Genomic DNA, 21,851 nt, shown 5'->3' on the forward strand with positions numbered 1-21,851 from the left:
GCGTGTTCTATAAATAATTCTGCAATCATGCGGTAGCAATTATACATACATAACGATCATTGATTCTCTTTTCCACGATTCGCAGAAAGTGCATAGAGTCATATGTATTATTGTCTTACGGAAAGCAGCATAATTTTCTATAGACATAAAAAATTCGGTACGCCTCTAATATAAATGGAAATAATGCGAACTATAGACATAGAAAATTCGGTACGCCTTTAATATAAATGGAAATAATGCGAACTTAGAAATAGAACATATTTCCCGAGCGAGCGTCGAAGTCGCCAGGACTGCGATGCAACTCTCTGTATGTTTGGATTTTTTCTTTTCCCATCGTAACTAACTTATCCACAACAAAATAAGCGAACAAGAGTTGTCAAATGGTTGAACGGCGACGTAGGAGACGAAAATAAAATCACTGGAGAGGAATATCAAATGTTGCAACAAGTAATGCCAAGCAGTGTCATAAATTCAAAAAAGCAAGGATGGGTTACGCTCCAATTTGCATGATGCTCCTTCCTTTTCAAAAGAAACGTGTGGGGAATCGTGTATCTCGTGGAAACTCCTAAAGCCGGATGACGTAGTCGCGACGAAGCCGGCTGGCTGAAACTAGTCGATCGGCGTACCTATTGTTAGTGCTGCGAACACCGTCTGGTAGAAAGAGTCAAACAAGTATTACTCATTGCCACCGACATTCGGATGCGTATCTTCACGGTCGGGGATGATACTTGACTTTCACTGCCGGGGGTATCCTTATATATAGAAGTATTCGATCGAGACTCGCCTCTCAATGACTTGAAGCTCGTGTCGAACAATCAAGGATTCGACCGTACCAAATAATCTTAGGATGATCGGGATAAATCAAACAATCCGGTTCTCGATGTTCGCCCTTCTAATCGCCACGGTCATTGTTGGTTCAGGTAAACTACATTCTCCATCTTTTTTCTCTCGTTTCCACATTGCTTTTTTTCTATAACGATCCATCACTATTATATAATAATTTGGCCACGAAAAGAAGATATATACGATAAACCACTCACACAACGATATTAAACTCTAATCTGTTACTTTTAGGAGCGCACGAAGGAAGTGGCGGAAGCAGTAGTCTAGCGTACAGTATGTATTGTATTTTAAAATGTAGAGGATAAATCGATAAGATTTTTATTAACTGTTTTCATTCATTCCGAGAATAGGCAGCGCTTCGGCGTCCGCAAACGCATACGCGAATGCAGGTGCAAGCGCATTCTCGTTGAGTAACGCATTTACTGGAATCGGAAGCCTACCTGCGGTTGATGGGAGCCATGACGGGCACAAAGGAATTCGCAGTTACGACAACACTGGCTACAATGGCAATAATCAGCCAAACGGTGGAGTCAAAGGAAATCAGCATGGTGGCTGTCCTAAGTGCAAGTGGGAAGACGACGATTACTGGGAAAAAGACGAGGATGAAACTGAACCAGAAGAAAAAGACGAAGACGATTGCGATGACGGGGACGATGGACAGTATAGAGAACACGGTCATTATCACGGACAGAAAAATAAAGGAGGATCGCCTCCGGGCGTACAGAAATTAGGAGTGCTTAATCCCAACGGTCAAGGACCACACACGGGAGTCAGCGCCACGTCAAATGCTGCAAGCGGTAGAAGTGGCGCTCCATTTGGAACAACGCCAATTAAAGGAGGACGCCCTGAAACTGGGAGCTCGAGCTCAGGTTCACCATGGAACAAAGCGTTCCCTGTAACCGGTCAGCAACCTGGATCAGGATGGAACACAGGTTCTGGAACTACGCCGAAACCCGCCTGGAACCAAGGGTTCGGTGGTTCACCCGGAACAGCTCCGCATCCTTCTAACAGTTGGAACTCTGGAAGTGTACCGAATGCAGATGTATCGGGTCCTACCAGCGATGGAAGCTGGAATAGTGGTCCAAAAACAGGTTCTGGATGCTCCGGCAATTATCAACACGGCACCGGTTGTGCTCAAGGTTAGCTAGAATTTTTACATCTTATTTAACGATGCCGATTCAACGAGTCAAGCAAACACCAGCTTTACCTTATACATAAATTCATCTCCTTGACCGTGAAATTCTGAATAATTTTCGAGAATAAATAATATAAATATAATATAATATAAATAGATAAAATTTGCAAATACAGTATTCAAATTTTTTGAAAGTATTCAAATCTGCAATCGAACATTTTTAACAAAATGCATAAAGGTTACATTAGTCGATCTCTAATTTAGGTTCAAGCGGTGTTGGTCCTGTAAAACAATCTCCAGTGCCATTCTTTGGGAGCAACCCTGCAAATGTTCAGAAGGAAAGTCCTGTTCATTCCACGGGTCCAACAGCAGTATATAATCCTCAAGGATCTCCAGCCGGATGTTCCAGCAGTCCTTATGATGCCAGTTGTGCCGATAAATCTGTTGATCGAACGAGACCACATGACAGTCCCTTTGCATCATCTTATGGACCAAATCCGAGCCGAGGCCAGTATCCTGTAAGTGGGTCGCCTCAAAGCAGTCTTTCCGGTTCTCCTGTAGGACAAGGCCAATATCCGGGAAGTGGATCGTCTCAAAGCAGTCCTTCGGGTTCTCCGCACGGTTCTCCCGCGGGACAGGGGCAATATCCTGGTAGTGGATTGCCGAAAAGTGGTCCTTCCGGTTCTCCACACGGTTCTCCCGTAGGACAAGGCCAATATCCGGGAAGTGGATCGCCTCAAAGCAGTCCTTCGGGTTCTCCGCACGGTTCTCCCGCGGGACAAGGGCAATATCCTGCAAGCGGATGGCCTCAAGGCAGTCCTTCGGGTTCTCCGCATGGTTCTCCCGCGATGCCTCCTCAAAGCAGTCCTTCGGGTGCTCCCGCAAGGCCAATATCCTGGTAGTGGGTCGCCTCAAAGCAGTCCTTCGGGTGCTCCGCACGGTTCTCCCGCGGGACAGGGGAAATATCCTGGTAGTGGATTGCCGAAAAGTGGTTCTTCCGGTACTCCACACGGTTCTCCCGTAGGACAAGGCCAATATCCGGGAAGTGGATCGCCTCAAAGCAGTCCTTCGGGTTCTCCGCATGGTTCTCCCGCTGGACAAGGCCAATATCCTGGTAGTGGATCGCCTCAAAGCAGTCCTTCGGGTGCTCCGCACGGTTCTCCCGCGAGACAAGGGCAATATCCTGCAAGCGGATGGCCTCAAAGCAGTCCTTCGGGTACTCCACACGGTTCTCCCGTAGGACAAGGCCAATATCCGGGAAGTGGATCGTCTCAAAGCAGTCCTTCGGGTTCTCCGCACGGTTCTCCCGCGGGACAGGGGCAATATCCTGGTAGTGAATTGCCGAAAAGTGGTCCTTCCGGTTCTCCACACGGTTCTCCCGTAGGACAAGGCCAATATCCGGGAAGTGGCTCGCCTCAAAGCAGTCCTTCGGGTTCTCCGCATGGTTCTCCCGCTGGACAAGGCCAATATCCTGGTAGTGGATCGCCTCAAAGCAGTCCTTCGGGTGCTCCGCACGGTTCTCCCGCGGGTCAAGGGCAATATCCTGGTAGTGGATTGCCGAAAAGTAACACTGGTCACGGTTCCGATACGGGGCCATACGGAGGATCTCCATGGAACTCTGGAAATACAGCCAGACCGGGAAGCTTAGGAAATTCAGTATATCCGACAAGCCCTCAAAATTCTAATGCAAACGCTGTAGCTTCAAGCATAGCGTACGCGGGAACTGGTGCGCCGACCGCTGGAAACGGTTTCGATTCTAGCCATCCTGCGAGCAGTCCTTCTTATGGGTCTCCATCTGGAAATGCACAGACGCCAGGGTCTTCAGGTTCTCCAAACGGAAACGTTCCTTACGGAACTCAGAAACCTAATTACACTGGTGTTAAAGGAGGTTCTTCGGGTACAGCACCTAAACACGGTACTCCCAAAAACGGAGATAGCAAGATCTTTTATGTGAACGTAAATCCTGTACCAGGAAGTCCTGCAGGGGTTAAACCTCATACACCTACGGGTGCATCTTATAGTGATACCGGAAAAACACCACCTTCTTATCAACCTGCTACTTATGGGGGTACCGGAACGCCAAAGCCTTCTTATCAGCCTGCACCTTACGGTGGTCCTGGAACGACAGAGCCTTCCTACCGTCCTGCTCCTCATGATAATACCGGGACGGCAAAGCCTTCTTACCAACCTGCTCCTTATGGGGGTACCGGAACGGCAAAGCCTTCTTACCAACCTGCTCCTTATGGGGGTACCGGAACGGCAAAGCCTTCTTACCAACCTGCTCCTTATGGTGGCCCCAGCACAACAAAGCCTCCGCATGAACTTAATTCTTATCCATCGGGAGAAACAGATAAGGGTTGCACAAATGGATCTCAAGGTTGTGGAACTGGGAGCGGATGCAGCAGTGGAACAAGTCTGAATGGATCTCCAGATTACAAACCTTGTAGTCCAAACGATCTTTCAGTAGGTGTTAATAAGGCTTCTAAACCATTAGGAGGTTTTGAAGCAAACCCAAATGATTTTTCGCAAAGTCCTCAACAAATCACGCCTGGAACTGGTCCGCAAGGTTGTACATCTGGAACCAGCGACGGGTGTACCTCTGGACCAAGCAATCCTTTATACGTTTACAAGACTGAAACAACGAATAAAATTCCTGGAGAAGGAGTAGGGTCGTATCCGTCGAATCCTTTCTTAACTGGAAAAATTCCTAGTTCTGGTGCTGGTAATTAATAGGAAAAATTATATGTATCTCTTTTCATTTACGCTTGATACTAAAAAACATCTATCTTAGGTGGCCCTCAGCTAACAGCTACTAGTAAGCCAGTCGGTTATGGAAATCCCTTCCTGCAAGGAACTGGTGCAGTCGCGGGAGCGGGAGCTTGGAGTCATGTAGGTGCAGGAGTAGCAGCGAGTCCAGGCAGTGGTGGCAAGAACGTTGTTTCGATCGGAGAACAAGCACCTAAGCCTATTGGCAAAGATAATCCTTTCCTTAATGGATTAGGACACGGAAGGGGAGACATCGGAATTGATGTCACGCCTAATTCAATTTCTGGAGGATCGTTTGCTCCAGACAGTAACATGGGTAATAGCGGACTGAGTCAAACGAATGGAAGTCCTTCCTTTGGCGATAAAACACAACAAGGACATTCCGATCATTACCCTGGCTCGATTTGGAATTCAGGTTCAACGAACGACGGAAGCTCTTCAGCCGTGAGAAATCCATCCACAACAAACCGTGGCTCGGGAAGCGGAGGAGGTGTTGGAATTGGTCCGGGAGGATTTGGAAATCTTTTCGGTGGTGCACTTTCTGGAGCTTTTAGCAGTGCACAAGCTTCTTCACACGCCAATTCTGGTTCTGGAGTTGGTATGTCTATTTGCTTTCAATAATTTTGCCTTGTTATTTTATTAATGTTTACTAGATTGGCGAAATATATACCTTCTAGAAAAATATATTTACTAGAAAGGCGCTAATCATACCAATATTTCGAGATTCCGTTATATCGTGTCGATTACAACATCGTTATGCAAATTCAAATTTCTCGACATGAAGCAGAAAGTAGGCTTCGGATCATGAAAGATTAGACAGAGATCTTCGATGAAGATTAATATAGGTAATATAACTGTGAATATAACCAGTGAATATAAACTCCCAGAGATAGGAAAACGTTTCAAGGTCTACTATCGAAACACTTCTATTTCGATTTTCATTTTCTTCATCCAACGTATCAGGTTGATCAATGAGATCTCGCTCCTGATAAAACATAAATCATAGGCATGAACTGTTAATTAATAATAATTATCGGATACATCAAATAATTTCCGTTCTTCCAATGTCTGCGACGTTGTGTAATCCTACTACGTTACAGGGTTGTATGTGTATAGCATGTAAGCTATACATAGAAATTATTCTATGTATATGTTATATATGTATATAATGCTTATGTTATTCTATGTATATGATATTGATGATTATCGCCTTTGTTGTGAACTTTAATTTGTTAATATTTACGTCTCTGTTGTTTAAAACTCATTTTAAATTCATAAAACTTTCAATTAAGGTATGATAAAATGGAAACAATATATTGGTTTTTAGCACCAAACACAGGTTTCGGACAAGCAAACAGTGGAAGTTGGGCTTCCAGCGGAGCGTCGGCAGGAAGTCATGCTGGAAGCGGTGCCTTGTCCTCCAGCGGTGCTTCCGCTTATGCGAGTAGCAGTGCTAGCAGTAAGTTTTATAAATCCAGTTCGCATGTGTTTGCATAAATAGCCAAAGAATCGGTCTTTAAAAAATAAAACGCTGTTTCAGGCTGGGCAGGCGCACAACCCACTTTCGTGAAAGGCTAAGCGATGGAAACGAACGATATTTCCAGGAGAAGATAAATTTCAATCATCCGCAAATTACGTAAACGACTGTTTCACTCTGCTTCGTTTGTATTTCTATTCGTAACTCGTTTTACCTACTCATCTTTTATAATACAAACAAATCGATGTACGAGCAAAATTACCGTTCTTTTTAGAATTCTCTACACGCGCCTTGATAATTCGCCGGTAATTAATGGTCAATTCTTCGAAGCGATTGTATTCTTATTATACGGCGATTCTTATCGATCGGTGTTTAATGAATAATGACGTAACTAACGAATCAAATATGTTGTTAAACAGATTTAATACATATGGTAATGTATCAATAAAAAGAATTATTTTTGATGAACTACTTTTTAAAATTATCCTTCAAATTATGGTCAAATAGCAAGATTGCTCGAGGACGTTGTTAGTTGTTCTTAAATACACCGAAATGTGTCATCGATCACCAATGTTCGAATTCAAGATTGTTATAAAAGGCAAACATACAAAAGACAACATTTCTCCTTCATTCTAAACATTCTAGTCGCATGTAGTAAAGAAGCAAAGTATCTGACACAAAGTAGGAATAATAAATCGTTGGTTCTCATACAAATTGGTTGGATAGCAGTATCTTTGACGCGAAGAGTGACAAGCGTGGTTTTACAAATGAATTTAAATGTAACATCGTGTATACGGAAATACCACTTATGTCACTGACATATCCCAAAGATAGACGTTTGTAAGTATGTATATACATTACGCGTCTTAACTTATGAATTATTCATATCAGTGGGAGGATCTTGAATCTGTAGTTAAACATATCCTCGTTGTATCCAATAGCTGTGAAAAGATAATTTTATCGAACGAGTCATATAAACATACGATGCATTATTAGTGATAATAACGCGTAATAAACTGCTGTTACCTTGGGATTCACGTTAAAAGTCATATGAATTATCTATATGACTACAAAAGTTCTACGATTCAGAACATCGTTTTCAGAAAAATCAATCGGAAATTAATTCGTAGTTAGCCGATGAAAGATGAAAATTAAATAAACTTCAATTAAAAAAAATTCTACTTGGCTTTATCTACAGAAGCATATGCAATGGTCGGTGTAAAGGACGTATCCAATAATACTTTATAGACAGAAATAAGTAAGAATGAATCGTTTATTCGAACTGCACAGTTTACGTCATGTGAATCTGCTATTTTAAAGAGGAGGTATTTTAAAGGTTTAGCGCTACGCCAGACTCGCCCACGCATTTTATTCATTGAATACAATAAAGACAGACTAGGTATAAACAGTAAAAATAGCGATACGCGAATCGAGCCCCGCGCAAGCCTTTGATCACGATCAAATTTTGGCTCGTCTTCTATCGTAAATGTCGACTTCAACCTCCTCCGGTAAGACCATTTAGACTTTTCCAGCCGATACTTTGTATGATCCCTTTCCAGTAGAATCGATGTTGGCTGCACTACTGCTGTAGACACCTTTGGCTTTGTCCACGGCTCCGCTCTTATTCACTCCTTCGTTGATATCGCCCATACGGGAAAAAAGACTAATTCGACAACAATCATTGAATTAATTATTTTGTCAATCGTTGAATAATTTCTATATTCAGCGGTGTCAAAAATAAGTAAAAAGGAATAGTTCGTCATTTTATCTTACTTCTTTTAAGAAATTATTTTAATTCATATATTAATATCAATTAACTTACTCGACTCCATGTCCACCGGGACCACCGTAACCATCGTAACCGCCGTATCCTCCTCCGAGACCGGCACCAGCGTTTGCGTTCGCAGTGGCGGATGCATGCGCATTTGAATTAGCAAGAGCATGTGCATTAGCACTCGCAGCTGCATAAGCATTCGCGTTGGCGTTGGCATTGGCGGTGGCACTGGAAGTGGCGCCTGCCCCTCTATAACCACCATAACCACCGCTTCCGCCTAGACCACCTGCTCCACCATATCCACCAGCTCCACCTCCAGCGCCTAATCCACCAAATCCGCCTGCTCCACCACCGGCACCTGCGCCGCCGTGTCCACTAGCTCCACCAAATCCGCCTGCTCCACCTCCAGCACCAGCTCCACCAAATCCGCCTGCTCCACCTCCAGCACCAGCTCCACCAAATCCGCCTGCTCCACCTCCGGCACCTGCTCCACCGTGTCCGCCAGCACCAGCACCACCGCCTAGGCCACCATAACCTCCAGCTCCACCACCGGCGCCTGCGCCACCTCCGGCACCTGAACCACCGTAACCTCCAGCTCCAGCACCTGCTCCACCGTGTCCACCAGCACCAGCACCACCGCCTAGACCACCATAACCTCCAGCTCCACCACCGGCGCCTGCACCACCTCCGGCACCTGAACCACCGTAACCTCCAGCTCCACCACTGGCGCCACCGTGTCCGCCAGCACCAGTACCACCGCCTAGGCCACCATAACCTCCAGCTCCACCACCGGCGCCTGCACCACCATATCCTCCAGCTCCACCACCGGCGCCTGCACCACCATATCCTCCAGCTCCACCACCACGTCCGCCAGCACCACCTCCGGCACCTGAACTACCGTAACCACCACTTCCAGCTCCGCCGCCTGCGCCACCATATCCACCAGTTTTCACTACTCCAGTCGACCCTGACAATTTAAAAGAGAAAATGACAATTTGAAGAAAGTACTGTTTATATGAAAGGCAATACTTACAACTTGTGTGTAAAATCAACATACCGGCATGACTCCCGGCGCTACTTCCAGCTCCAGAGCCGCCGTATCCTCCGGCGCCACCCCCAGCGCCAGATCCTCCGTATCCTCCAGCGCCACCTCCAGCACCACTTCCAGCCCCACCGCCAGCACCACCCCCAGCGCCAGATCCTCCGTATCCTCCAGCACCACCTCCAGCTCCGGAGCCACCGTATCCTCCAGCGCCACCTCCAGCTCCGGAGCCACCATATCCTCCGGCTCCACCGCCAGGGCGACCACCAGCTCCTCCGTGCCCGCCTGCACCGTGCCCGCCAGCTCCACCTCCTAGGCCACCTCCTAGACCGCTTCCTAGGCCACCTCCTAGACCAGTTCCTAGGCCACCTCCTAGACCACTTCCTAAGCCACCTCCTAAGCCAGTTCCTAGGCCACCTCCGGCACCACCTCCGGCACCACCTCCGGCACCACCTCCGGCACCACCTCCGGCACCACCTCCTGCACCACTTCCGGCACCACCACTACTGCCGTGGCCAGCGCAACCTCCGGTATGGCAGCCAGGTCCTCCCTTGGAGCCACCAAAACCACCACCAGAACCGAATCCTCCACCACTACCAAATCCGCCACCACCTCCACCTCCGCCTCCACCGCCACCTCCGCCGAAACCTCCGCCAAATCCTCCGCCAAATCCACCACCTAATCCACTACCTAATCCACCCACACCAGCAAGAGATTTCAGGAAACTGCTTTCAGCGGCTGCATCGTGAAATCCGTGAGGGTTGCGTTTCGCTCTGGTCTCTGCAGCTAAAAGATATTTTATAATTTTAAAATTAGACACTGCTTGGCGAAGTTGACATTAAATCCGAGAGGAATATAAGTATTCGCAATTCCTTTTAACCTTTTAAATCTATAACTTAATTTATGATGTAACGAACAAACGAATATAAAAAAACATAATTACTTAGCACGAGTAGAAATCACACCACGTAAAATTTAATCTCAGAGAAGAATAGAATTAGTAGAAAATGTACCTTGTGCGTCAATGCAGAGAAGAGCCAGCAAGGCAAAAAGCCCGATCGTTCGATACCTCCACATGTTGTAGGATCGATTCTTCTATTCCGATCGTTCGCAAGACGCTCATCTTTATATCATTCCTCCCACTCTGATTACCCGCGGTTCTTCCTGTAACAACTACCGCTTCTTCGAACGCTGTTCCAAGCGTGAAACGGTACAACAGGAGCAAAAAATACAGCTGCCAACCAAGGCTAAGGTAACCGATGATGAACGTATAACGCGTCTAATCGTTCTATCTTGCTTTCTTCGAGCCTCTCCTATCTCTGAATGATCGCTGTTTAGATCCGAGATCCTCGTCAGTTTCAAAACATGCTGTTATTCTTTTCTTTCTTTGTCGGCCACATGCTTCGCGATTAATTTATTGTTATTGATGCATTCTTAACAAATGCTGAAATTTGTTGTACATCTTAAGATAGCATTGTTATTATCATGCTTTGTTGAAGGAATAAAGCAAAAGAATGTATTTTCAAGTATCGCTTTACATATCTGTGTTTGTCATATCGACGTCAAAATCCTTGAAGCTATGTAACTCTTAGCGAGATCCTCGTAGTTATTTTCTTGCGTACCCTTCATCTAAACGCTTTTCTATTATAATAAATTTATCCATATGGCTTTTAATTGACGTCCGCAGAGGCATTGAATGTATTGTTGGATTTATTATTTTATCCTGTACTTTGGGTTACTATTTTGCAATAGGAATAATGTCCGCAGCACTGGTTCCGTTGCTTGTCCTAGAAACGGAATATCCTTCGATGGGAACAAAAAAATATAAAAAGATAATGTTTGGTAAAACCAGTTAGCTGCTGGGGGTTACGTCATTGGAAATTTTGCGTGTGTTTTTTCATTCAATGATCGCTTTGTTGTGCAAGCAATGTCGATAATGCAGTAAAACATAAAGCATTTTTGAACATCGGTGTGGCTAGTTTCGTTGCATCACTGGTATAAGCTTCATCGAATAAAAAATCGTTACTGGTATTGATAAATCAGCAAACAAACGTCATCGAACAACGATCAGAGCTTCGATAGAAGGTTGTACGCATGAACAGAAACGCTGATAACCTCGGATTTATGTTTGGTGCTATGTTTGCTATTAGTTAGACATTGACCTAACCATAATAATATTCTATCGATTATACATACGTATAAAGCGATGACTACAGTTATACGATTTCTTTTATATTTTTAAAAATACGTTCAGATAGTTCATTTCGCGGAAACACCGCTCTCTTCGTTTCGTGGTTACGATTTTATCGTTTTCTTCTTCTACAAGGATAGTTTGCATTCGCAATTCTCACGTTAAAGACTCGTTTGACTGGCTCCCATTATGATATATAATATGAACACGATTGTCCATCGTTAATCAATGGTACTCAGATCAACGTGATACCGAAGAAACGATTAAGGATATCGCATACAATTGTTAGAATTTTATTATGGGTATTTCCAGCATCTCGTGATTGAAAACTTTTTTCTTTCGAGCTTCTATAAATGTCGCGGTACACAATGAATACAAGGAAAACTACACGATTATACTCAGGCTCGATACATTTACCTATTAACTTGAACAAAAGTAATCTAATCTGAGAAAGATCAAGAATATATTGGGTACATTTTATATTCGCGATGAATGTTAAAAGATAAATATGTATTTCTTCCCTTATTTGTATATATGTGCATAGATACTTTATTAAATGTCTTAATGACCAAATTGTAAGTTTAATTACATCCATTACCGTAATTGATTAAAAGAGTCTTAAAAGTAGCAATGTACGTTTATTGTGGAATATTGATACATCATATTACATAACAACTTATTTCGAATCTACGTTATCAAATGTATCGAAGCGAAAACGATACAATTGTTTTGAAACAAACGTACAAGTTTGGCAATTTGAATGATGCTTCTCTGTACGAACATTTCGAAAATTTGCTAAAGATAACCATGTATCTCTTACGAGGTATCCTTTCGGATATATATCCCACGCGCGCTTGTGAGTACGGTTCTGCGAGTATAAAACTAATTTTTTCTCTTTGATTTCTATGTATATATAATATGTGTATGTGTGTGTGTGTGTATATATATATATATATATAAATTAAATTCTATATTATAACAAAACAACCGTAATAACTAAAAAAAAACAGATAACCATTAAATTATGGACTTTTGTTTTTCGCATAGATGAGTCATTCGCGTGGATATGTGTGTTCATATTATTATTGCATAGGTCCTTTCTTTTAATGCGATCGTTACAAATGTGACACGTATGATGCGTGTACTAAATTTTTCGTTAAATTCACATAGCCAGTCTTTGTATAATTGAATCGTGCATTACTTCGAAAAAGTAATACCTAGCAAAAACAATTATGACATCATAAAATCCTTAATAATAGCGAGAAATAACCTCTATATATCTCTTGTTAATATTAATTTAATAACAAAAAAAATTATCAGTACGCTAACAAAATTATTGTCTTTTTATATGGATGACTAAAGAAATTCTATTATAAAATTGGTCCAAGGTTTACGCTAATATCTATACATTTTTCACTATCTATATCGAAGTTTCGTCGTTAGAATGATGGACAACAAATTCTTATCAGTAATCCAAATACATTTAGATTCGTATATCAGATTCATATAAATTCCAAACAAATGCGATCCACTTGGATCGAAATAATTATATTTACATTCAGATTATCACCCTTTTCAAGCGTATCTTTAACTACGCATCAGTTAAAGTACAAGGAAACCGATAAGAACGTGACATATCTTAACATCGATGATACTTGGAATAATCGAATTTGGAGATTAGCAGAATGCTTTGACTTTTTTACGATATTTTTATCATCTTCTTACATTTTCTTTTGATACTCTTGATTTTGATTTGATTGTCGATTACAACTTCAATCGTATAAATTTGATTTCAGTTCTAGAATAAGGCCGCAACGTTACTGCTAACATAGATCTGTCCTGAAGATGTTGAGATTTCTCGATTTTAATACTATATCGTAAGATGAAAAACGCTTTGAAATAGTGGTGCATATAGCGCTATTCTCTTCAAATGTTTTGTTAACATCATTTCAGCATTCTATAGAATACGTATGTTAATATCCTTCTTTTCCATTAAAACTACTTGACACATGGCTTTGCTGCGTCGCGCTTCGAATCACTTCTACCCACCTGAAAAACATTCATGTCCCGTCAGACAAATTTCGAAGGATAAATTTCTAATCGCGCTTTATCACAAATCTTTCTTACCGTCCAAATGTGTAGTCGCTCTCAGCGCGGAAGAAATATACGTGACTTTTAAATTGCAGCTTAAAAACAAAATCTTTATTGATACCATCTTTCTCTGACGGAGTAGTTACAGTGTATCCTAACAATGGCAAGCTAGCCAGTGGAAAGTCATCTCGGTGCGATTTGTAAAAGAATAAACAAAAGTTGGTAAAGACAACCCAAAGTTTTTGCCAACCATTACTATTCTTGAATTTCCGTAACAGAAATCCACTAAGTTGGTTCTGAAATAAATACGTATATGCCTTAGAACTATTATACATCTTTACTTGCTTAATAGAAATTTTTATTCATTTACTTGAAACGCTCGCAATTGGTCGCTGTAACTGATACTCGTGTTTCGATGCCAACAAACATGTACAGTCGTGTTGCTTCGTTGAGAAGCTTTAGCACCTCCACAACTTCCTCGGTCTCCTTCTAACCCAACACCGTCGCCCATTTCATCGGCTGAACCTAAAATTTGATTGTATATCACATAAATAATAATTCTGCTTCATATCCGTTGAATAAACGAGGATTCTGCTGCTAAGGGTACTTACTACAAGCCTTCAAATTCAAATATGGCATCTTTGGATCTGCGTCAGCTTGCGCTATAGCCATATTCAAGTCTTCTAACCATCTCTCTTTTTCTTCTTCGTTACTAGCGGCAACTGTTAAAGACCTACATAAACCGTTGACTTGAATATATGAGGGGAATATTTCTTCGTTTAAATATATGACGGTGAAAAAAGAAATAAGGAAAATACAAGAGAAAGATAAAAAGGAAAGAGAATGCGCGAAATAACGGCGAATAGGAGAAAATGTGTCCAATGAATAAAATGCCCACGAAAATGTTCACTGATACGTCTGGCACATTTACATTGGGAGCATGGTACGCTTAAGTGAAGTCTTTACAGTCAATTGACCTCTTAATAACTATGGAGACCTCGTCCTTTTAACACCTTGTTAAGTCCAATAATTTACTTAAACGGGACAATACTCCATTCACGATACTCACTGATTTCCTTGAGGGTCGATTACAAACGCAAAGTCCGATCCAGTTTTATTGTCGCTTTCTCGAATCTTCATCCCCTTTAACGGAAGTTGGCCGTGAACGCGAAAACACTGAGTTGGTTGTTGAGTACGGAATGTATATAATAATATGTCCGAAAACTGAAAGACGATCGAGTAAGAAAGTTTATGCGAAAGAAGCCATTTTTACGTGAAAACGATGGTTGGAGAAACTTACCAGGAAAAACATTCTTTGCTGAAAACCTTTGCGGCTGTACTTCTGCAGGCAGCCTTGTCTAATAAATCTACGACCTTCTTGAACCAAATTGTCGAAGCCATTGATATCTCTTTGCATTTCGCAAAGCTGAACTAGATTCTCCTATATTTATAACGTACAAAATTAACGAATATCGAAGTATACAACTCTAAATACCAACAACTGATCACAGATATTTACCGCTTGATTAATTATGCTAAGACCTTCCAGCAACGTTTCGCCTAGTCGATCTCTTGCCGCTAGGCAATCTTCGAAATCCGTATGATCTTTTGGATAATGATCTAGTAACCCTAAAAGAATCGGATCAGTGTAACACGCACGTACATCAGTATAGGTAATACATACGTATTGATTAGTTTAACAAAGAATGATTGACATACTATCGATAATACTGTTGTAATGCAACAATCGTTGCAATGGTTTTAAAAGGAATGAGGTTAACGGTAGATAACAATGTTTCTGCGCCTCGAAATCTCGGCACAGTTGGTCAAAACGACGTGATGTCCTCGTATAATATTCCATCTTCTCGAGGACGGGTATTAGATTCTCGAGGTATTGATCGTAAAGCGGCAGTACGTTCAACAAGGTGTTATAAAGAAAATCGCCGATGTTGTGCCGAGCGTTACTTTCCCATCGTTCTAATCTCGCTTCCATTTCTTGGAGGCAGGGCCCGTGAACGTCCGCTAAAAGCTCGATCAGCGAAACAACCGCTTCACCCTCCAGTTCAGCCTCTCGAGATACCTCCTCTCTGAACCACTGTCGAGTAAAAATGGGACATGCGATTATCACAACGATTTTTTCGTTATCCTCGCGCTGGATATATGTTACAACTCGAAAAGAATAAAAAGATTTCTCCACGTACATTTCAATTCGAACGATTTTGGAACGTGGATATTCTCGATGTGTACGTACCACGTTTATAACGTCGAGATCCTTCTTGTAAGTTCGCTCGGTCATAAGAAGTTCCTTCGCGATATAATATGCTTTGTCGGTCGGCCATCTCTATTTATCAAGAAGAAAATCACGCATTAACTCATCCAATGGGACGAAAGTGCAAACGAAACATTTGTAAACGTGAGCTCACTTTAGTCTTTCGAACTTCGGCATCCTCCATCTCACCGTTTCGTATATTTTTCACTGGGCTTAGATCCGGTGTATTTACCATGCTCGGGTTGCTGGTTTCCGTCATACCGTTCGTACGTTTCTCAGGGGATTTTTCATTGGCAAAAACAGAATTATTGTTCTCCTGTTTCTTGGCCTTCTCCTGCTTATCTGTCTCGGTATCTGTAAACGAAGACAAGTAAGACAAGGAATTCTTGGATCGTACGAGTTAAACCACAAAGAATAAGAAAATTGCGGTTTACAAACAATAAGAAATAAACGCTCGAGGAAAAAGTACGAACTCGACTCGCATGCTACGGTGCACTGTATCAGCCTCTTTTGACTTTAGCCGCGTCGATTCTTATCCCGATAACGGTAGGATTTGCAACGAAGAATATACAAAAAAGAAGAGATAGAGAAACGAAGAGAAAGAGAAAAATGTCGAGCAAGGATTTCGGAAGAGTAATCATTCTTTCTAATAGGTCATTTGTCCTGAAAGTTGTCGCGGCTTGAAACCGTTCGTTTTAAAACAACGTAGTTCCACCGAAATTCAATATCTCGGGAATATAGTTATTAAGGTCTTTTGACGACCATCCGAGATCCATAACATCAAGGCCATTAGATGTCACGTTGCCGTTATTCAAGTGCATAATATTAAAATAGAAAATCGAATCCTTTCTCTAAGTAAAGGGTTCAAGAACCGCAAGAACTTTTAAAATGACCAAGTATTATATAGACACGTACCTACGTACATCGTGCAAGGAATTGTTACAGGAGATGCGTTTCAAGGAAGAAAGAACTTTTGAAAAGAATCTACATTGTTGATCTACGTTACACGTGTCACATTGCAAAACAGTGCTAAGAAGTGTCTAATTTTTGAAATGCATCCAGTTAAAAATCTGTAATATGTATGTATATATATAACTCAAGAAAATAATACTTTCCCGTATACTTACATAATTAAGATTAAAATAGACGTGATCAATGGATTACGTGAGTAAACGGAAAGATAAATAGCTTTGAACATGCAAAATCCTACGTAGTGCAGTGCTACGTCTTCGATAGCGTGTACCGAGGCAAATAAAACCGTCGAATTCAAATTCGTCAAACAACGAAGCCATTCCACCTTGCGTCTTCAGCTAATTACAGAGACCGTCCAAACTTAAAGTCTGAATTTAACGTGCATCCACGTTCTAAGATTTGAGCGAATCGAAGATGCGAGGCTACATCCAGACTCGTTAACAGAAGAAAGAAAATGGTGCCACTACCGAGCAAATGAACAAATCATCGAAACAACAAACCGCAAAGAATAGTAAACATACCACAGTAAAGATAGGCACTGTTAGGGATTACTCACACATGGTATTGTCATCCGGTCGACCAACGAATCCGGGAGTGCGATAAAAAGATACGGTAATGAAGAACGGAAAAAGGACGACGCGCAGGGACTAGGATGATACCTCTAATAATAATGTTCAATTGAATCAAGAAAAGAAAAAATGGTGAGGAGAATTACAGAGAGAGAAAAGAGAGAAAAGAGAGAGAAAGAGAGAGAGAAAGATAGATGAAGGCGGAGAGGGAGGAAGAGAGTAAAGAACAAAGGTGGAGGAAGAATTGGAAATCGAAAGAAAAACCTAATCCACGGAAGACAACGTTGAAAAAACAGGTTGAAGAAATTAAAACGAAATCGTCTAAGAAAACAAAAAACGGAATCACAGAAAACCTCTGGCTATGTGACTTTGTATATAATTTATTATTATCATAATTAATGTATCAATAATCAATAATCAATGTACAATAGAGATTTCCTACGCTTGAAATGTTATCTTCCCTTCCCTCGAACGCCGTGATTCCCCTTTTTAACGCTTAAGACCTTTTTAAGGCTACCTACCTCTCTCATCTTTCTCTTTTTCTTTGAACCACGAATTTCAGTTCTTCAGGGGAAAATCACCGCGTATTGTCGGACCGTATCCTTGTGTGCATGTGTATGTGTATGCGTGTGTCTGTTTGTTGTATGTATATGCGCACACGCGCTTGCACGTATCTGTGCGTGTACGTATAGAGAGAGAGAGAGAGAGAGAGAGAGAGAGAGAGAGAGAGCTAACAAGTACGGTATGTTGATAAACGATCGAAAAAAGGTACAAATTACAAATTGGAGGAGCGCCGACACGACGGACACGCGTTATCTTTCTTGATATATAAGTAACCTTCGCTTTCCCTCCTTCATCATCTTTTAAATCGATCGTTCGTTTGACCCGCTTCTCGAAAGCTACGATTATTCTTAAGTAAAAATGGGAAAGAATCGAAAATATGTGAATGTGTGAAATCGATAATTGCGTTTTTTCGGAAATTCATCGATCGTCGAAGGTACGTTTTTGTTCTACATCCTTTCTGGAATCCGCCAAGTATAACGCGTATAAAAAGTTTATAAAAAGTATCTAATTAAGTCGACTACGATAACGTTTCGTGGAAGACGAGGATTTCCGTCTATGCAAAAAAATCAAACGTACCGTTTACCCAACAAATACGATTCTAAATACGATCGTTTTAACTGCGTTTACGCAAAATTTGGCACTAATCGACAAAAAGTATTATGAATAATTATGAATATTTAAAAGAGTATCGTAATACTTCGATCGCAACACCGTAATGCGACGAGGCAGAGATAACAGAAAAGAATGAAACAAGTACATAGTCGGTAGTTTTCTTCGATCGAGCAGCCGATAAGAAGCGAATGCTCGGGTGATAGAGGGTCGAAGGAAACGGATCTAGTCTCGTTGCGATACACCGTGTGACCGTGAGGATACGTTGAACACGTAACAACATAGAAAAAAGACAGCGAGCATGAACACCTGGAAGAAGGTCACGGTTAGAGAAAAGTGGAAATGGAAAGAAGGATCGAAGAGAAAACGTAGAATCGGAGGTACAATCATACAGTGTCATACACATACGTTGCAAAACTTATGGAGAAGTATCCCGGGTGACACGAGTGTAGACGAGTGCGTTCGATGTGTCTTGGTTATGTGACGTGGGTGGCCCGATTCGTTAGGGATGTTTCCTCTGTAGGGTACTCGATATAGGTAACGGTAGGTAATACTATGAAAGATATCGTGGCAAGCGACAAAGATACAACCGTTGGTGAATCGTGTCAGGGTTCGCTACGTAATGGTTCACAAGGTTCCTAAATAGTAGAAAATAGTTGACACACGTTCAACGCAAGTGTGTATGTACGTGTACGATGCTGCAAAATCAAGTACCACACTGCAACTAGAGATGTGAGTTTAATCAATGCGTCGCGACTAAATGACGCTTTAGCAGATTCGATCGTGGGATCTTGTTGCATTTCGGGGATAGCGCATGATTAACACCGCGGCTATTACTGCAACTCACGTATTTGTAAGCTCGAATTCACGAGAACGTTCGCGAAACCGTCAAAAGCGCGTCGACGTCTCGCAAAAATTCACATCTCTGCGCACAATAACGGAGGGTAGACCAACTTGAATGACAGACTAGCGAGGTGAACTAAAGTGATAGCTACGTGGCAAGAGATCTCGGTGCATTTTACGGGAACTAAAAGCTAGATCGACCGAGGGATGGATGTCAGAAGGGTTGCAGCTACGCAAAACTCGTTAAATCTTAAGAAAAGAGGAGAAAAAGAAAGAAGACCAAAGGATGATCGAAATAAACTGTACACGCTCGAACTTACATCGGCAAGTTCTATGCAACTGTATAAAGCGTAGGTTTTCTTTGGGAAACTCTATGAAACATCGCGAAACGGTTAAGTGAACAGATGAACTTTGAACGGTTAAGCTACAAATCGAAAGAACCGCCCAGCGATACTCGGACGCCGATATTTTGAGACAAATCGATCAGCTATCGTTCTACCTTCTAAAGGTGCAGTGCATACGTGAATGATATTGCGGATAGTGAATGAACAACACGCAAGAGAGGAGTAGAAGGTGCGCCGATGTGAGACGAAGAACAGAATGAGCGCTATAACGGAGAGTAACGGAACGAGGTTATAGAGGTGACTAGCAATAAGCGAGAGAGCAAAATCGGCCGAGACGACGCGACGGCAGCTAACGGATCTGTGCCAAGAGAAACGCGGTTTTTACATCCGAGCTTTCCAAGTAAGAACGGCGGTAATGTTCTTGGCAAATTTATGCTCGGTAATTCGGTGGCGTTAGGTTTCTCCGTGGCAGCCACACGATCTATCGATCCGTGTTTAAATCGTGCCACAGCTCGAGACCCGATGAACACGCGTCTCCTATCTTCTCTCTCCTTCGCCGGAACATAGCTACGTGATCGTACGAGAATCGTAAACGTGACCGTGAATGTGAACGAAGCACCGAAGATGAAAGTACGAAGACATCTTCTCCCTTTCTTTCCGATCGTCTCTCGTGACGTCGATTTTCTTTCACTCCGGTTCACTTTGTTTCTCTCTAGCGTGCTAAGGAAGCTTCCGATTTTCTCAGAGATGTAGCATGGTACTTCTTTGTTTGTCCCGCAGTGTTCTCAACGTGGGTATGCCGGTATGAATCGATTGGTGAGAGTGCGTGGCGTTGCGTGAACCATTACGTTACGAATCTGTGCCATGCGAAGTGGCACGTGCCAAGCCGGCGAGTTCACGTAGCCGTTCGCGTAGTTCCAACGATTGTATTCACCACCTGTCGAAAAGCATACGTAGAGTACATCGAAAATGCGAATGCGCTCCGTGCTCCCGCGCTACCAATTCCATACCGACGACCTATTCGTGTTGGTCGTTGTTCGGAATCCCCTGCCTTTCCATCGTCGTCATCGCCTTTTCCCCCCTCTCTATGCAACACACATATATGGCTCCGACGATCATTTCTGCATTCGATCGCGAAGAATGATACGAACGAGAATACTAAATAACGACCATCTTCCATATTTCGATTCGCAGCAAATAAACGTCGTGTCCCGTGTGTCCTGACAAATCACGAAATATCGATATAAACAATGCAAAACGTGTAAAAACAAATCAAACATTTATACTGCAACGGAAATTCGCATGACCGTACAAGTTATCTAAATATATTTTATGTCTAATACCTTGATCCCTATTGCAGGTATCACGACCTTTGCATACTAACGTCTTATGTCTATAATTAAATATAAATTCATATATATATGTATATATATTATATTATATATATAATATATATATTGTATATAAACATATACACGTATTATTGATATACGCGTATATACTTACACATAACATGTATATCATTTATCGTAACGAATAGTGTTCAGTCGTTTGTTAATATTGATATAAACCGATCAACTTTGAACATCTCGTCGGGCTCGAGGTTTTCGTGGATTGCTTGGCAAAAATCTTTTTCTCATTGATCGTGACTCGCTTGTAAAAGGGAAAAAAGGCGTAAATACGAGCAGCGGGGCCGCGTGCTGGGAACGCATTGGCAACGGATTCTTCTTTTCATCGAAGCGCGAAAGCAAAAGCTCGTTGCGGAAACTAGCGATAAATTTGGCAGGTAAATGGCAACTCGGTATCGAGTAGCTCGTCGTCTCATATTTTCTTCGACGAACGAATTTTTAAGGATCGGCTTCTAAACAGCCAAAAATCCACCGTTTCCAATCCCGTTTCCATTAACTGTCAGTCTGCACACGGATTCGAAAACTTCGAGCGCAACGATCTCGAGGCGGCACATACGCGCTGTGTAATCGAGTAACACGCACGCGTACCAAATAACTATAACCATGAGGGAGAATGAGTTCAAAAGAAGGAGTAGAAGAAAAAGGAAAACCAAGGAAACGAAATTGAAAAATGATATCTGCGATGAGAACGATGGACGAAGAGATGGTCGAGTGACAACATTGGTAAAATGGAAAGAATGGAAGGTGGTATGGCGAGGCCGATAATGACAATGGTAATGATACGATGACATAGACAAACTGAAAAACGTAGAAATACAGAAAGAGAATAGTGCTCGAAGAGACGCGTGCGTGTGTAGTAATATCGATGGCAGGACAGGATTGACGATGCACAAATGCAAGACGAGGACAAGTCAAGATTAAACCGATACAGGAACTCGTACGGATAGATCGAG

General features: G+C 42.2%; 3 protein-coding genes across 19 annotated transcripts in view; 1 reads left to right on the forward strand and 2 right to left on the reverse strand.

Moving 5' to 3' along the window:
- Positions 1–595: 595 nt before the first annotated feature.
- On the forward strand, positions 596–6,682 carry LOC117237358 (hornerin-like). Of its 3 annotated transcripts, XM_033501226.1 has the most exons (9): positions 600–920; positions 1,075–1,116; positions 1,194–1,982; positions 2,243–2,765; positions 2,941–4,700; positions 4,770–5,060; positions 5,160–5,342; positions 6,072–6,203; positions 6,285–6,682. In XM_033501226.1, exons 1-9 carry the CDS (start codon positions 848–850, stop codon positions 6,320–6,322), a joined length of 3,831 nt encoding a protein of 1,276 aa, XP_033357117.1. In that variant the 5' UTR covers positions 600–847; the 3' UTR covers positions 6,323–6,682. The 3 variants fall into 3 exon arrangements, with proteins under 3 accessions (XP_033357116.1, XP_033357117.1, XP_033357115.1); XM_033501225.1 differs by having other exon boundaries at positions 596–920; positions 2,941–4,694; positions 4,770–5,342; XM_033501224.1 differs by having other exon boundaries at positions 601–920; positions 4,770–5,342.
- A 794-nt stretch (positions 6,683–7,476) lies between these two features.
- Positions 7,477–10,114, reverse strand: LOC117237308 (glycine-rich cell wall structural protein-like). The gene is made up of 5 exons (XM_033501133.1): positions 10,051–10,114; positions 9,053–9,823; positions 8,435–8,962; positions 8,044–8,380; positions 7,477–7,884 (listed from the first exon to the last, which is right to left on the reverse strand). The coding sequence occupies exons 1-5, from the start codon at positions 10,112–10,114 to the stop codon at positions 7,740–7,742; spliced, it is 1,845 nt and encodes a 614-aa protein (XP_033357024.1). The 3' UTR covers positions 7,477–7,739.
- Positions 10,115–12,177: 2,063 nt separating this feature from the next.
- LOC117237359 (FERM, ARHGEF and pleckstrin domain-containing protein 1) overlaps positions 12,178–21,851 on the reverse strand; it is a 28,458-nt gene continuing 18,784 nt past the window's right edge. For 4 of the 15 annotated variants that reach the window (XM_033501227.1, XM_033501229.1, XM_033501228.1 and 1 more), the window contains exons 12-21: positions 15,743–15,942; positions 15,571–15,660; positions 15,039–15,414; positions 14,839–14,948; positions 14,620–14,760; positions 14,389–14,543; positions 13,931–14,052; positions 13,690–13,844; positions 13,356–13,615; positions 12,178–13,277 (exon numbers count right to left, since the gene is read on the reverse strand). In XM_033501227.1, the coding sequence (XP_033357118.1) occupies positions 13,202–13,277; positions 13,356–13,615; positions 13,690–13,844; positions 13,931–14,052; positions 14,389–14,543; positions 14,620–14,760; positions 14,839–14,948; positions 15,039–15,414; positions 15,571–15,660; positions 15,743–15,942 (1,685 nt within the window). In that variant the 3' untranslated portion in view covers positions 12,178–13,201. Of the gene's footprint in view, positions 13,278–13,355; positions 13,616–13,689; positions 13,845–13,930; positions 14,053–14,388; positions 14,544–14,619; positions 14,761–14,838; positions 14,949–15,038; positions 15,415–15,570; positions 15,661–15,742; positions 15,943–17,116; positions 20,883–21,851 lie in introns of those variants that run through there. The other 11 variants (XM_033501239.1, XM_033501238.1, XM_033501231.1 and 8 more) reach the window with 10 other exon arrangements.

The sequence above is a fragment of the Bombus vosnesenskii genome, unplaced genomic scaffold (assembly GCF_011952255.1).
Source record: "Bombus vosnesenskii isolate JDL3184/JDL3185 unplaced genomic scaffold, Bvos_JDL3184-5_v1.1 scf7180000013370, whole genome shotgun sequence".
Taxonomy (NCBI): Eukaryota; Metazoa; Arthropoda; class Insecta; order Hymenoptera; family Apidae; genus Bombus; species Bombus vosnesenskii.